Here is a 17,879-nt window from a genome sequence, read left to right as displayed (position 1 = left end):
TTAGCCAATACCAAATGGTTTTGGTGACTGCTGCTATATAGTATAGCTTTAGATCAGGTACACCTAGACCACTTTCATCTGACTTTTTTTTCATTAGTTCCCTTGCAATTCTCGACCTTTTATTCTTCTATATGAATTTTGTTGTTATTTTTTCTAGGTCATTAAAATAGTTTCTTGGGAGTCTGATTGGTATAGCACTAAATAAATAGATTAGTTTGGGGAGCATTGTCATCTTTATTATATTCTCTCGGCCTATCCAAGACCAGTGCCATGTCCTTGCAGCACAGCTGGGCCTGGCATTCCTAATCAGTGGAGGTTACCTCAGTCTGAATTTAGGACTCCACAAACAATTCTGGAAGTTAAAGTTTCTGTGGTTTTTGTGGAGTCTTCAGCCACCCCCAGCCCCAGGGCTCCCCACTTGGTGTTTTTTAATCCCAGGCACCTGGTCTTCTGATCTCAAATTTTCAAATTTTCTTGGGTTGTATCAGGAGGACCTTGTTCTACCCCAAGACTCCCTGATTTTCACTTGTCTGTGTTTGCCCTGAGGTGCAAATTTGTTTTATTTATGGGGAAAATCTGGAGGGTTTGAAATTTACCAACCTATTACACCATCTTCCCGCAATCCTTCCCAGCAATGTTTTATATTTTTAAAAAAATGTTGAGTACCAGATTCTCTCCCTTCTTCTTCACTCCAACCCCCTTTAAGAATGCACATATGAAGTTATGCAGAACATTTATATGTTGTGAAAGGAAACATAGATATCCTCAGCCCCCGCCCCCTAAAAAAACCAAAAAAACCCTTCAATAAGAGTAAAGTAAAAACAGAGAGAAAGAATGCTTCAATCTTTATTTAGACACAATCAGTTCTTTCTCTGGGTATGGATAGCATTTTTTATCATAAATCCTTCAGAGTAGTCTTGGGTCATTGTATTACTAAGAATAGCAAAATCATTCACATCTGATCATCCCACAACATTGCTATTACTTTGTACTTTGCTTGAGTTCATGGAGAATTTCCCAGGTTTTCTGACAGCATCCTGCTCATCATTTCCCATAGAACAATAATATTCCATCATAATCACATGCCACAATTTATTTAGCCATTTCCCAGTTTATCGGTATCCCCTCAATTTCCAATTTTTTGCCCTGAGAAAATTGCTGTTATAAATAATTTTGTATATAGAGTATTTATCATTTTTTAAAAATCTCTTTTGGGATTTATGCCTAATGGTGGTATTGTTTGGTCAAAGGATATGCATTATTTTATAGCCCTTTAGGCATATTTCATATTTTTTGAACATTTATCAATTGGAGAATGGCTCTTTTTTTTTTAAATAAATTTGACTCAGTTCCCTGTATATTTAAGAAATGAGGCCTTTATCAAAGAAACTTGCTTCAAAATTCTTTTCAAATTACTGTTGCTAACTGAATTTCTCCCTTATTTATTCTATTCTATTCTCTCTCTTCTTTTACTCTGACCATTCCCTCCTCCAATATACCTTCTTTTCTACCACCTTGTCCCCTTTCCATAGGCCTTCCCCTCCTATTTTCCTACAGGGAAAGATAAATTTCTATAACTTCTATAACTTTCTATAACTTCTATAAGTATATTGTATGTTATTTCCTCTTTGAACCAATTACTTATTTCCCTTCCTCTTCCCCTCCATTGTAAAGGTTTTTTGTTGCCTCTTTTATGGCAGATAATTTACACCATTCCACCTTTCATTTTCTATTTCTCCCAAAACATTATTCTGTCATTTTTTGATTTCATCATTTTTAAAAGGTATTATCTCTTTATTTTCAATCATACCTGTGCCTTCTGTGTGTGTATATATATATATATGTATATATATATGTATGTATGTATTCCTTCTATAATTCCATAACAATGAGAAAGTTCTAATGAGTTATAAAAATCATCTTCCCATGTGGAAATGTAAACAGATAAACCATATAGTCCCTTATGATATAACTTTCCTTATTTTCTCCTTATGCTTCTTCTGGGTCCTTTATTTGACAATCATATTTTTATTAGCTCAGAAATTTTCATTATGAATGCTTGAACATCCTTTATTTCATTGAATGACCGCCTTTTACAAACTTGAAGGATTATTCTCAGTTTTGCTGGGTAGATGATTCTTAATTGTCATCTTAGCTCAATTGTTTTCTAGAATATCATATTCTAAACTATCTAGTCTTAATGTAGAAGCTGCTAAATCTTGTATTATCCTGATTGTGGCATTATAATCCTTCAGTTGTTTCTTTCTGGGTTCTTATAATATTTTCTCCTTAACCTGGGAGCAATGAAATTCGGCTATGATATTTGAGTTTTCACTTGGAGATCTTTTTCAGGAAGTGATTGGTGAATTTGTTTAGTTTCCTGTTTTGCCCTCTGATTCTAAAATATTTGGGAAGTTTTGTTAAATTTCTTGAAATATTTTTCCCATCATGCCTTTCTGGTAGTCTGCTAATTCTTAAACTCTTGGTCCTCAATTTTTATAGTAAGTTAGCTTTTTTGTTTGTTTGTTTTGTTTTTTTTTTTCCTTAATGAGATTTTTCATGTTGTCTTTTAGCTTTTTATTCTTTTGACTTTTTAAAAATTATTCCTTGATGTCTCATGGAGTCATTAGTTTTCACTTGCCCAGTTTCAATTTTTGATCTGTTTTTTGTTTTGTTTTGTTTTGTTTTTGCTGAGGCAGTTGGGGTTAAGTGACTTGCCCAGAGTCACACAGCTAGGAAGTGTTATGTGTCTGAGCCAAGATTTGAATTCATTTCTACTGACCTCAGGGCTGGTGCTCTATCCACTGCACTACCTAGCTGCCCCACCCAGTTTCAATTTTTAAGGAATTATTTTCTTCATTAATTTTTGTGCCTCATTTACCAAATTCTTTTTTATAATTTTCTTGCATTGCTTTCATTTTTCTTAATTTTTTTTCTCTACCACTATTATTTGATTTTAAAATCCTTTTTCAGGGTGGGGTTTCAGGGTTTAAAAAAATTTTTTTTGGCTCTTAAAGAAATTCTTCTTGGGCTTGTGTCCAGTATACATTTTTCTTTGAGGTTTTGTTTATAGATATCTTCATATAATTTTTCTTCTTCTGAGTTTTTGTTTTGAGTTATCCTGTCACTTTAGAAGCTCTTTATGCTCAAGTTCTTTATTATTGTTTGATCATTTTTCTAAATTATTTCTTGATTCTGAGCTTTATGTTAGAATTACATTTTTCTCACTTCTTTGCTTACTTTTCATTTTCCTGAGCATCATACTTTTTTAATCTACTGTTTCCCAGCTAGTTCTGAGGTTTTGTTAGTTTTTGGTGCTTCCATGGGAGGTCTTTTTTTTTTTTTTTTTTTTGGCAAAGGTGTAGTCATTACTTTTCTGGATTGAATTCTGGACTGGGTTCTGATCCTTAATCTGGAAGGGACCTTGCTTATGACCACAAGTGCTCTAATACTCTTATCTCTGCCCTGGAATTACTAACTGAAACTAGGGCCTCTGCTCTCTCTGTAACCTTAAATTTTGTAGTAGGCAATAGAATTGGGACCCATTCTTCTGCCCCGTTGCCACATTGGGTCCCTTATAATTTCTTTATGACTCGTTGGCCAATCTTCTTACTTTCTTCAAGTGAGATAAACAAACAAACAAAAAAAAAAAGAAAAAAAAACAGTTACTGCTGCTGCTTCCAAAGGCCATCCCAGTATGTGATGTTACTTTGTTCTCTGGGTCACCTCAGCATCACAAAGCTCTTCTTTAGTGTCCAGTTTTGAAGTAGACAAATTTCTTAGCCCCAAACTATTGTTAGCAATACCACTCCAGAATTTGCTTTGAGAGGTTATTTTTAAATTGCTTAGAGGGGAAATTTTAGTGAGTTCAACTAGAAGGAGCCTTCTGCTCTAACATCTTATTTCTGCCTTTGGTTTAGTATTTTAAACTTACATAGATACAAACCAATTTTTTTTAGTGATTTTTATTTGTTTAAATTCTGAGTTTTGTTATCACATAATTCAGCTTAGTAGATTTTAATAATTTTATTTTTCCCTTTGTTGTGAATTTTTCCACTTTAATATTTCTAATTTTGCTTTTGTTCAAACCATTTTTAAAAATTGAATTAGCTATGCTTTATCTGTTTTATTAGTCTTACTTTATTTTAAAAAGTTTACTTGATCAGTTTTGAAAATTTATTATTTTGTACTTATTTAAATGTTTAAAGAAATACCTTTGTTATTTTTCTAGAGTTTTTAAAAGTTTCTTAACTAAATAGCCATTTTTTTTTCTTCTGTTAACATAAATGATCAGTCATACACATTTTCCTCCTTAATTTTTATCATTTCTCTAGTTTGGTCTTTGATTTGTTAATTGTGAAATTTCTTCGTACATATATGCAGCTTTGGTTTATTTTTAAATTATAATTTTGTCACATTATCATATATAATCCATGTTTAAGATTTCTTCTTTTTGTCATGACTTGCAGTTTTGCTAATTAGTCACTTTCTTCAATTTTTTTAAATTGAAACAGTAAAGTGAACAGATCTTGGAGAACAATTTATTCAGTAATGATACTGTAAAGACAAACAACTAAAGAAACTCTGCCTAAAGTGCTTAAGAATTTTGTGTCATTCAATGACCAACCACAATTGCATTTTTATTTTTGTAATTCCTCTCTTTAATATAGTGCCTTAAACACTGGAGGTACTTAAAAAATATCTATTGAATTGAGATTATTTGGATTCAACATGTTGTAAGCATTGTTGATATAGGAAATAACTTGAACAGTAGCATAAATATGGGAAGCTTTTCGGCATGTATTCAGAATGTATGTCCTCTCTCACTGAGGAAGCAAAAATAATATAATTTCTCTACATTAATTCAGAATAGATACATTTTATTCAGTAAGTTTTTATTACATTGTGTCTTCATTCAATCTTCAATGGGCATGAACTTTTACTTATTTAAAATTAAAGATCAAATGCTTTTTTTGGATGATTTTTTTTTAAATGCAACCTCATTATAGTGTATTATAAATTGTACAGAATTCTTTCACTTAATAAAACCATAAAGAATTATAGATGTGTATCATTATTAAGTAGCTCACTAAATTTATAAAGTACTTTAAGATTTGCACAGCACATTGCAAATATTATCTCACTTAGTCCTCACAACCATCCTGAAAGGGAAACATTATTACCATCTCCATTTTACAGATGAGGAAGCTAAGACAGATAGATGTTAAGTGATTTGCCCAGTTACACAGCTAGTTCCTGTCTGAGTTCTGATTTGAACTCAAGCCTTCCCAACTCCAGATCTAGTACTCTATCCTCTATGTCATTTAATTGTCTGCATTATTATTCTTTGTAATTTTTTCTATTAGAGACTCCAACTTTCTGACAGCATAGCTACTTTGCTAGATGCTAAAGGGTATAGTACAAAAATGAGATATTTCCTACTCTCAGAGATATTACTGAAAGACTACTGGGGAATAGAAAATATACTCAAGCAAATATAAAATAAAAGTACTTTACAATGTAATTCTAAGATTAAAAGTACTATTTAGTTTTTTTCATGTTTAAATAATTTAATTTTCTCCAGTTACATGTAAAACTATTTTTTTACATTTAGTTTGATTCTTTCCCCTCTTTCTTCCCCCACCCATTATGAAGTTATGCAAAACATTGCCATAAAAGTCGTATTGTAAAAAAAAACATAGAACTCCACCCAAAAAATCCCTCAAGAAAAATAAAATAAAATAAAAAATATGAATCAGTCTGTAGTCAGATACAATCAATTCTTTCTCTGAGTATGGACAGCATTTTATCATAAGTCCTTCAGAGTAGTCTTGGATCATTGTATTGCTGAGAAGAACAAAGTCGTTCACAGCTACTCATCCCACAACATTTCTATTATGTTGTATAGTACATTTTACTTTGCTTGAATTTTTGGCAGATTTTCCCAGCTTTGTTTGTTTGTTTGTTTGGGGTTTTTTTTTTTGATAGTTTCCTGTTCATTTCTCATAGAACAATAATATTCCATCATAACCACATACTGTAATTTATTTATATATTCCCCATTTAATGGGCATCCCCTTAATTTCCAGTTCTTTGCCCTGAGAAAAGAACTTCTATAAGCATTTTTGTACATATAAATTCTCCTTTAAAAAAAAATCTCTTTTTAAGGATTCATCTCTAGTAATGGCATTGTTAGGTCAAAGAATATGCATGATTTTATAATTTTTGGGGTATGGTTCATAATTTTTTATCATTTATCAATTGGGGAATGCCTCTTAGTTGTTTTTTTTTCATAACTTTAGCTCATTTAAGAAATGAGACCTTTATCAGAGAAATTCTTTTCAAAATTACTATTGCTAATTGTATTTTGCCCTCCCTGTCTGGCTCTGGATCTGTTTCTGTATTTTTCCTTTAACTGTGTCCCTGATCAAAAGTATTTTGCATCTGTGACACAGAGAGGGAAGGTGGAATATTGGAAGCCACTTAGAAGGCCACTTTGCCTAAAATAGTACACATAAGAGACAAATGTAAAATAAAAGTGGAAAGGTAAGTTAAAACTAAGTTCTGAAGGAATTTAATTTGCAGAGTGAGGAGTTTCCATTTTTTAATTAAAGACAGAGAAAGCCATTAAGATTTTTCAGGGAGGAGGATAGACTGACAGTCAGATACTTGTTTTAGGAATATCAGTTTGGCAGCTGTGTGGAGGACACATTGGAGAGGAGAGAATGAAGGATACCAATTAGGAGGATATTGAAGAAATACAAGTGAAAGGTGATGAGAATCTGAACTAAAGGTATAAACTGAATGGAGAGAAAAACAGAAATGTAAGCTATGTGGATCTCTGATGGCTACAATCCAGATTTTCTATCATCTATTGGGCTAAATAAATTATGGCCTTGGTTTTTGAGTAGCCTTTCTATGGGTATGGTAAAAATGAATCAAAGATTACAATGCTATTTATATTCAGTCACATTTTTCTTTACAGATGGGAGATTTTTACTAAAATAGTATACATAAGTAAAACTAGTGACTCAAAAACTTGATGCTTTTTTGGTGGTCTTTTTCAATGGGGTTGGTTTTGTTTTTTTTTTTCCCTTTGAAGCCACCTCCAACATTCCTAAATGGATTTTCAGTGGCCTAACTTCTGACTCAGAATGTGCTTCTTAAAGAGACATTTAATATGAAAATGCCAGTTTGTACTAGAGATTGAATTTTTAAAGAAATCTAACCAGTAAGTTTTGGAACAAAGTCACATGATTTCCATTTTAGAATACATAATTCTTAAAGGGATAATTTTTGGCATAATATCAGAATTGTTATGTGACTTTTTCCCCCTGATGAGATTCTAATTTTTTTTTTCCTTCCTCTTATTTTTCAGCTTTCTAAGAAGTATGGTGTTAATATCTGTGGAGAAGGTGGGGAATATGAAACATTCACTTTGGATTGCCCTCTATTTAAGAAGAAAGTAGTTGTGTAAGATATAATTTCAGTATTTTCTTCTTTTTTCTTAAATTTTAGTGATGGAAACAATTTAACATTGAGCTTGAGGCAACTTTTGTTAGTAGAAGTAGAACATGTCCTCTAAGTTCACAAACACTCAATTTGCTTAATACTGCAAAGTCCTCTGAATACCTAAATCAATACCTGACAAGATGAGACCTTCATAGAATGCTATAAACTTTTTAGACATTGCACTTTCGTTTACTTGCTGATTATGGCCTGCAGTAAAACTGGTACCTACACACTGACACTTTTATCTTTTCATGAAGTGTGAATTGCCTGTATTATTTATCTTTCATTATAGCTACATTTGATAAACTGCCACATCAGTAGCCTGTGGGCTCCATTAATTCCATCTTTTTCCCCCTTTTTTTGGCTTTAGCAACTTGGAATACTAATACTAAAAACTTTCCTTCAATTACTTGGAATGTTTTCATATCTTAAGTTTGCTTTAAGTTTCTCAAATATACTCAAAATAATATTTCTTTTCTAAAATTAATAAAAATGTGATAAATGAAGGCATGTTGTTCATTTTGATTTTTCCCATGTTGTATATAATGTAGTTCTTCCCATGTATTAAAAGAAACACATAGGGAGAAGTATAACTATTTCTTATATAATATATACTTCTCCCTAGAAAGAATTGTCAGAATCATACTTGATTTTCAGAAACACAACTAACTAAAAGTTTATATTAGTTTAATTGAATTGATCCAATTTATTTTTAATATAGTTTACTATTTTGTACATGCCTTTTTAACTGTATACCAATATTGAGACATGAAATTCTGTGTAAGGATTTAGAAAATGTCTCAGATAAATACATTACAGAGTTTTCTTCACCTTTGTGTTTTCTTTACCATTGAGCAAGATTAATGAAAAACATTATGATGAAAATGGAAAAACTAATTGGGGTTTCTTAAATTCTTGAGTCATTTTTTAAATGCTACTCTGTGCCAGGTTTTGCCCTAGATAGGGATAAGACTTGTATACATGTGAGAAGTACCATAAAAGTGGTACCAGTGAAGTATAGCAAAAGTTGAAAGGAAGGAGTATTTACTTCTGGCTCATTAGAATGGGATACATAGAGAATGTATTTTGTGAGCTCTTTTTTTGTATTATATTTATTATTGAAACAGTTTAGCAATATAGAAATTTAGTGGGTTACATTGAAAGAAAATAATTGTTGAATCAATAATATTTGGTGATTTCAAAAATAGATTTATATAACTTAAAATGTTGTGAAGGATTCATATGTTAGCATGGTTCTAGACATACTGGGCAGAGATTGTAATAGCAAAAAGAGAAATTGCTAAATAATTTGCTTTTTTTCTGTCGCTTGAATACTATAATTTCTCCTCTTCTCCTACTACTTCCTTATGTATTTACTTGTAATTCATGCAAGATATTTAAGAAGTGAATATTGATTTCCAAACTGGTACTAACACTGATTTTAGCTACTGATCTATATCTACTATTTTGATAAGAATTTGGAAGAGGAGAAATTAAATAAAATCTCAATTTTATCTCACAGATCCTGTGATATAAAAAATGTACATGTATTCCCTATAATTTGTCAATAGGTCGTAGGCCAAGTCCCATTTGGTTATTGTTTGGGTTCTGATGGACTCAGGTTGAATGTAAATATCAGTCATTTCTGTTTTGGCCAGAACCCTTGAGGGTCTTCACTTCCCACATTCATGGCGGGGGGTGTCCTAGATGAAATTGCTTCCTGTTTCAATTGTTACTTAGCCTTCATCACAGAATGGGTGTAGCCTCAATCAATCTCCTATAGACCTTGGCTTAAAAAGGCCAAGTCTCCCATTGCCTCCTGGGCCATCTCCAATTGTCCTTATTTATATCTGGCCACTGGACCCAGATGGCTCTGGAGGGGAAACTAAAGCAATTGATCTTGCCAAGCCCTTCCTCATTTAAATTCACTTTCATGCATAGCAGCACCTTCCTGATATCATGGTCATCCTTCCAGAGTGAAGGACAAACAACTTTGGCCAATGTAAAGTGACTTAAGTTGGGTAATGTCTATGCGCTGTTAATAATTTTAATTTTTTTTTACCACTGTCACTTTCCATCTTATTTTGAAATAAAGAAAAACATTGAAGAAGAATTGATAGACCTTATCTGATATCATAGGCCAGATACCACATTCATAGTCCCTGACTTCTCTAGCAAGAGAAGAATATGTTTTACTATTGGCTCATTTTTATCGTTTCACCATTACAGTTAATTAGAGGTTAGGTGCCAATTGGTGGTGTGTTTTTTTCTTATGTTTTTGTATTCTTTGTATTGTATCAGATTCCTTATTCTCTTTTCTTAATCCTATATCAGTTAATCAAGTCTTTTTCAGATTTCTCAGGATTCTTCATGTTCATCATTTCTTCATCATACCTATAAAATTGCATTATATTCACATAAAATAATTTCATCAACCATTCCCCAGTTGATTGATACCTACCTTGGTTCTAGCTTCTTATTAGAACAAAAGAATTATTATTATCATTATTCTGTTTTCTCTTTTTTATCTCCTTGAAATCTGTGGCTGGAAGTGAGATCTCTGATTCAAGCAGTATGAACAGTAATGACTTTTCTCCCACATGATTCAAATTGTTTAACAGAATGTCTGGAACAATTCTCAAAACTATCAACAGCAAAATAATGTGCCTGTCTTACCATAACCATCTTTATATTAAATATTAATATCTTTATTTTCCTTAACATGGAATGTTGTCAGGTGATGCGTCACAGAAATAATTTTTATTTTAACAGTGATTTGGGGTAGTCTTTCATATCATTGTCAATAGTTTTTAATTCTTTCAAAATCTGTTTCTGTCCTTTGAAAAGATTTATTTATTTTGTGTGATTTCTTACTCTTATGTCTCTAAATTGTATATATGATGACCTTGGACAAGTCACCTAACTTCTCAGTACTCTATTAACTAAGACTTTAAGTTATAGAAAAAGTTGTAATCTGGAGTAATAGAGACAGTTTTCTCACCCTAGAATTTTTTTACTAATTAAATCACAACTCCAGTCTCTTTTCTTAGGTTAGATTTTATATCTAGCTGGAGATAATTTTAGTATGGTATGTTGATCTAAATCTAATTTCTTCCAAACTCCTTTCCATTTTTCCTAGCAAGTCTTGGCAAATAAAGAATCCTTCTTCAAAAATTCCTTTTCAAATGCCTGTTCACAGTATGAAAAGACCAGAAAGGTATTTTATAATAGACTAAAGCAGAAAATGAAAACATTTCAAAGGTCAATAGAAACTATTGATAACAATTATTCAATTTAAGAAAAATTTAATACCTACTATTTCCACAACATACTTAGATATTAGATAAATTGATATTTTAAATAGATATCATTCAGATTTTGGGACATTTGGAGATTTTTAAAAATTTAATATTAACCATGCTTGCAAACATACTGCTTCAAGATTCAAGATTCAAAACCAGAATTGTATTATAGAAGCTCTTTGTAAATAAGAATGATTTCTGAAATTATGAAAGCATTATGACTAAAACATTTTGATATATTCCCTTGATATAAATCACTATATATTGTTATTCTTTTCAAGATTAGACTTTCAGTTCCTAAAATATATTCTGTTTTGTTTCAGAAATATGGCAGTAAGAAAGAGTTTTTCATTCTAGTGCTCAACTGGAGCACCAGATATGATTAAGCCCAAAGGATTATTCCTTAATTATTTGTTCTCTTTTACCTTTTAATTTTTTTTTTATCTTTTAAAAGATATATGAACAATGCACCTTTTTAGTCAACAAAGTTTAGATAATTAATGTTGATATGAATAAGGAATCACTCAACTTTTTAAATCCTATTTCCTAAGGCAAAATATGTCTCTGGGAAGAGTTGAAGGAAATATTTTTGGCAGAAATGTTCATGGTTATAACATTTTTAAATTTGGGGAATTACCTTCATTCTTGTATTGTGGGATATATGTAGGTCCTTACAGGTTAATATTACAAAAAACATTTAGTAAATATTCACTTTTTTTCCTAATATGTTCCCATAACTATTATTATTTCTGATTTTAAACTGGACAGAGTAAGTTGGAAACTTGCCTAAAATGATAAAATGTAGCGAGCTGTCGTCTCCAGAAACTGCCGAATCGCTCTCTGGGAAGAGATCTGCTGTGTCAACTCAAATCTCTTGGACAGATTCTTCTTCCTGTAGTGAACTGTTGTCTCCAGGCAGTTGCTGTTAACTCTTGTCCAGAGAAGTTACTTCCCTTTCTGCAGAGAGCCCCGTCAAGCCTGATTTAGTGCAGAGCCTTTTCCTATCTCTGGAGTGGTGTCCTCTTTTATCCTCCCAGAGAATGGGCGTGGGATAATGCAAGGGTTTCTGGGAAGAAGTACTCCAACCAATGAGCTTGCTCCTCTAATCAAGTCAACCTGAGTTCTCACCTTGTAATTGTCCAGACAACCTGAATTCTCACCTTGTCATTGTCCAGACAACCTGAGTTCTCACCAAGTAATCCTAACATCTCCCCCTTTCTTTTGATTTAGAACATAGGACAGTCATGACCTTGAAACATAAATCCATCAATATGGGAGGTATTACACATAATTACATAAATTACATAAGCACATAGTAACATAGTAACATAATACATGCTAGAAGTATATAACAAATAACATGATCAAATAATCATAAATTGAGAATTTATAAATGTCCATAAGTCCAATGTCCATTAGTCTCATCTTGTGTTAGGAAGTCCAATGATTCCTGCTGGTTTTAAAGTTCTTTAACAGTCTTTTTATTAGCCATGCTCTTTCGGTGTAAGATGTTTCTTAGATCTCCTCCTTTATTTTGAGGTCTTTCTCTTTTTCTGTCTCTCTCTGATGGACAAGGCGAATATGACTCGTTGGCACCCATCTGATTCCTTCTCCTGCTGAAGAAATACAAGCAGACCCTCTCCCTCAGGCAGTTAACCTATCTGGTACCTTCCATTTGCCACTTTCTGGATCTCTCCACATCACCTGGCGATTATCTAAGGACAGTGGAGCTGCTCGCACTGGACACTGCCCTTCTGGTGGGTTATAAAACCTGTCTGCCGGAGCCAGTGCATCTTTGTCAAAAATTAGAAAATTAATGATATAGAGAACTAAATTTAGAAGTTCTCTAGGGTTACCTGTGGCTCTCCCCTTCTTTTGTTTTTGGAGGAGTGTCTTAATATCTCTGTTTCTTCTCTCTACTATTGCCTGCCCTTGAGGATTAAAGGGTATGTCCGTGGTATGTAAAATCTTATACTGTGCACAAAAGTGTGTAAAATGTTTGGACGTATATGCAGGTCCATTGTCTGTTTTTATTGCTTGTGGCATACCCATAATTGCAAATGCTTGTATAAGGAATTCAGTGACCACTCGGGCTGTCTCTTTTGCTGCTGGCATTGCAAATGTGAATCCTGAAAAGGTGTCTACCACGACATGAATAAAAGATAGAAGACCAAAAGATTTATAATGGGTCACATCCATTTGCCACATTTCATTGGGTCTCAAACCACGAGGATTCTTCCCTGGAGGGAGTGTAGGAGCGTGGAAAGGAAGACAAGCTGTACAGCTTTTTATTATGATCCTAGCTTCCTCTCTTGTGATTCCAAATTGTAAATGTAAAGCTCGAGCAGCCTGATGATATTTAAAATGAGATTCTTGTGCTTCCTGAAATAAAGGACTACTGGCTAACATGGTTAGAAGACTATCTGCCTTTGAATTTCCATCAAAAATGGGACCTGGAAGTCCATTATGTGAGTGGACATGCAAGATATAAATCTTGCCTGGATGTTTTCTCACTTGCTCTTGAAGTTCCTTAAAGAGCTGATAAATATTGGAGGCTGCAAATTTTATTTGGGCTGTGGCAATTCTTTGTACTACACCTACTGAATAGGCTGAATCAGTAATTATATTTACGTCTCCTGGGTAATAAGTAAGAGCTAGCATGATAGCAAATAATTCATTCTGTTGAGTGGACTGAAAAGGAGTCCTGACTACTCTCTTTATGGTTAAATTATGAGAGTATACAGCACAAATATTTTCTTTGGAGGCGTCTGTAAAGATTGTTGGTCCTTTAAGAGGAACCTTAGAAACCTTTTCTTCAAAGATCCATCGCCAATTATGTAGTAGCCGGGTTATCTTTAATGGAGATCCATGTGCAAAATTTGGAGCGGTGGCCAATAAAATTTGCCATTCTGGGATGGTCTCACAGCATACATTAATTTGCGCGTTAGTATAGAATGTGTATATTTTTTCAGGACTTATTCCAGATAATTGTGTTACTCTCTTAATAGCCTTTAATAAAATCCTAGCCACAAGCACTGGGTAAGGAGTAAGGCTTTGGTTCTGGTTGTGCTGGGAGGTTCACCCACTCAATCACACTGTCTCCTTGATGAAGGACTGCTGTGGGTGCCTCTTTTGTAGCAAAAACTGATATTTCCAAGGGTTTTTGAGTGACTCTTTCAACCACATTGGATAAAGCCAGTTCAACTTCTCTCAAAGCCTCTTGTGCTTCTTTTGTAAGCTGGCGTGGTGAATTTAAAGCACTGTCTCCCCTTAAAATGTCATATAGAGGTTGTAGTTGATTGGTAGTTAAGCCTAATACTGGACGCATCCATTGGATATCTCCTATTAATTTTTGAAAGTCATTTAAGGTGTTCAACTTCTCTGTTCTTAAAGAAAGCTTTTGTACTGAGTGTCTTAGGATATACTTCATATCCTAAATATTGAAAAGGAGCATGTCTTTGAATTTTTTCTGTAGCTATATGCAGTTTGTAGTACTTTAGTGTTTCCATGGTCTTTTGTAGACATGCTTCTAACATTTGTTCCTCAGGTGCACATCCCAAAATATCATCCATATAATGTAACAATATTATTTTTGGAAATGCTTTTCTTACTGGAGCAAGAGCAGCAGCAACATACATTTGGCACATAGTAAGGCTGTTTTTCATTTCCTGTGGCAAAACTGTCCATTCATATCTTTTATAAGGCTCAGCCAAATTAACACTAGGCACTGAAAAAGCAAATCTTTTCATATCCTCCTTATCTAGAGGGATAGAATAGAAACAATCCTTAATGTCTATAACCCATAGAGGCCATTCTCTTGGCAACTGAGTAGGAGATGGAAGTCCAGGCTGAAGAGTTCCCATAGTTTCCATCTGTTCATTTACTCTTCTTAGATCAGTTAACATCCTCCATTTCCCAGATTTCTTTTTCACCACAAATACTGGGGAATTCCAAGGACTTAGAGAAGGCTGCAAGTGTCCTTGGTCAAGTTGTTCTTGCACTATGTCTAATAAGGCCTGAATTTTCTCACTTCTTAAGGGCCGCTGTTCTACCCACACTGGTGAATCAGTCTTCCACTGAATAAGAACCATTGAAAGTGCAGGTAGGCCTTCAACAGCAGCCCTGTTTAAAAAGCCAAAGTGCTTATTTGTAATCCTATCTGCTGTAAAATGTCTCTAACCCACAGATTGATGGGGACTTTTTCAACCACAAAAGGAGTAAAAGCTCCTGTTTCTCCTTCAAATATCCATCTCAAAGGCCTAGCACTAACTTCTGCTGCTATTGATCCTCCCACCCCAGACATGTAGGTGTCTGCTTTAATCTTTGGCCAGTGACCGGGCCAATTGGCACCTCTAATAACTGTACGATCTGCACCCGTGTCTACCAATCCTTCAAATGGTATTCCGTTTATATAAATAGTAAGCATAGGTCGGTCAGCTGTCACAGCTGCTGTCCAATATATTCCTGGATTTTGTTCATTGGAGTCAAAATCTAGGCGACTATCACTAGGTTGCTTATTAGGGGTCCGTAACAATAAGCCTGATGCTACTACTTCTCCTGGTTGATAAATCACACGTTGTCTGCCTGTGTTAGTGACTGGGATATTAGCTACACATTCTCCAGTTTCCCACATTAGTGTATGGATGGACACTGTTTTGTAGGCACTCTCAGAAGGTGAAATGGTCAAGCCTACTGTGCCTGGAGGCAAAGGATCCATAGGCTCAACAGGAACAGATTTCACTTCTCCAGGGAGTATCTCAGTAGTCTCTACTGCACACAATTCTATTTTTCTTAATTTCAATCCCTTTCTTCCATCTGATTGCCTTTTGGCTGATTGATCATGTCTTAAAATTCTCTGGATGTAACCTCGGCTACCATCATGCCTCACTTGGGGGGCTGAAGCTGGGCCCCACCTGTCATTTCCCTGGGTCAATCTACATTCGGAGGCCCAGTGGAGGCCCTTGTAATATTTTGGACATGGAGTTTTAGGTCTTCTCTCACCCTGTCTTCTCACTGTATCTCCATATCTACACTGAGCTCTTAGATGCCCAATTTTTCCACATTGAAAACATCGCCGAGTTTCTCTAGAAGTCCCTTGCCAGGAGGGACCCTGTCTTTCCACGTTCATCATTGTCCGGGTGTAAAAAGCATTTGTTCCCACTGTAGCACAGCGTCTTATGATCTCCTCTAAAGGAGCATCTTTGTCTAATCCCCATATAATTCTTTTGCAAATCTCATTGGCATTTTCCTTAGCCAGATGTCTGATCATTATTTCTGTAGCTGCATTTTCTCCAATAGTTCTTTTGACAGCAGTTTGCAAACATCCCACAAAATCTGCAAAAGGTTCATTGGAACCTTGCTGTATTTTAGTGAAAGCCTTTCCGTGATCTTTCTGTCCAGGGAGGACACCCCAAGCTTTTATTGCAGCCTTAGCAATTTGTTCATATATTGTCATGGTATAATTAATCTGTTCTGAATTCTCTCCATAGTGACCTTCACCAGCTAAGTGCTCAAAAGTGAATTGTGTGTTAACTCCTATTTCCAAATTGCATCTGACTTGAATTTTACATAATTCATGAAATTCCGCAAGCCATAATAAATTTTCTCCAGGTTCCAGGCATGTCCTTGCTATGGATTTCCAATCATTTGGGGTTAGGACTTCATAAGACAAACCATCTAGTAACATTTTAACATAAGCTGATGTAGCCCCATAAAGGGTACAACCTTTTTTCAAATCCTTAATTTTATTCAAATCTAAAGGTGTATATCTTCTCCTTTTATGACCTACAGAATCAATATCTTCAATCACAGGATATGCATGTATAAAATCACTTATATCCTGTCCTTCTCTCTTAGCTTTAACCAATGCTTTTTCTAATCTTGTCATAGGCTTAGGCTGCTTCACAGGCAATTCTGTTTGTGTTTCTGCCTCTTCCCCTCTTTCTTCCTCCACCTCTGAAGGTGGGGTTGATGTGGTCCTGTCAATAATCTGTTCTCTAGGCAGGGTTGAAGCTTCTTCAAGAGAATCATACCCTAATTCCTCATTTAAATCCTCTTGCTCTAGGGCAAGATCTTGATCTTTCCTTTTTCCCCTCATACTTCCTCCTCTGTTCATTTTTAAAACTTTTCCTTCTCCTACAACTTGCTTGATAGTTTAAGGCTAATTGAACTATGTTGTAGATATAAAATACCTCTGCAGAAATTGAACGAGGCCCTTTTTTTGTGTGAAATTTTTTCATTTCAAATCCCACTAGCTTCCATTTATCTACATCTATCTTCTCTTCCTTTAAGAACCAAGGAGATGTGCGTCTTAATGCAGCCAAGAGTTTAGCAATCTGTACCCAGGTTACAAGTAAACTCTTCATCTCAATTATCTTGATTATACTCTCTATAATACCACTCCTGAATGGGGGTGGAGCTGAGGCTGCCTCTGGGGCTGGGGTTGAGTCGGCTGAGGTCCAGGGATTGAATATAGCTAACATCTGCCCCATTTCAGCTATAAGAGATTGCTGGTTTAGCCCTTAACAAGTTAAGTTCCTTATTTATCTATTAGCACGCTCACTTAATCTTTAACAAAGTTTCCTCGTTGCTCACGGTTCTGGGTCAGAGAGACTGAGATCTGGATGGGAGGCTTTTCCACTGGAATCAGGACCGTGTCTGTTCCTATTCGGGAGCCAAATTGCGAAGGTCTGGTCTAGCTCCTCTTGTCAGGATAAGCAAAAGTCCTTGCCCCACGTGTGGACGCCAATTGTAGCGAGCTGTCGTCTCCAGAAGCTGCCGAATCGCTCTCTGGGAAGAGATCTGCTGTGTCAACTCAAATCTCTTGGACAGATTCTTCTTCCTCTAGTGAACCGTTGTCTCCAGGCAGTTGCTGTTAACTCTTGTCCAGAGAAATGACTTCCCTTTCTGCAGAGAGCCCCGTCAAGCCTGATTTAGTGCAGAGCCTTTTCCTATCTCTGGAGTGGTGTCCTCTTTTATCCTCCCAGAGAATGGGCGTGGGATAATGCAAGGGCTTCTGGGAAGAAGTACTCCAACCAATGAGCTTGCTCCTCTAATCAAGTCAAC

At 34.9% G+C, this 17,879-nt stretch overlaps 1 protein-coding gene across 3 annotated transcripts in view; it reads left to right on the top strand.

Moving 5' to 3' along the window:
• DPH6 (diphthamine biosynthesis 6) overlaps positions 1-17,879 on the top strand; it is a 454,085-nt gene that overhangs the window by 175,245 nt on the left and 260,961 nt on the right. For all 3 annotated transcript variants that reach the window (XM_074289213.1, XM_074289214.1, XM_074289215.1), the window contains exon 7: positions 7,379-7,473. In XM_074289213.1, the coding sequence (XP_074145314.1) occupies positions 7,379-7,473 (95 nt within the window). The remainder of the gene's footprint in view (positions 1-7,378; positions 7,474-17,879) is intronic.

This window comes from Sminthopsis crassicaudata, chromosome 2 (assembly GCF_048593235.1).
Source record: "Sminthopsis crassicaudata isolate SCR6 chromosome 2, ASM4859323v1, whole genome shotgun sequence".
Taxonomy (NCBI): domain Eukaryota; kingdom Metazoa; phylum Chordata; class Mammalia; order Dasyuromorphia; family Dasyuridae; genus Sminthopsis; species Sminthopsis crassicaudata.
The sequence above is the reverse complement of the archived record's forward strand: the minus strand, read 5'-3'. Positions and strand labels throughout refer to the sequence as shown.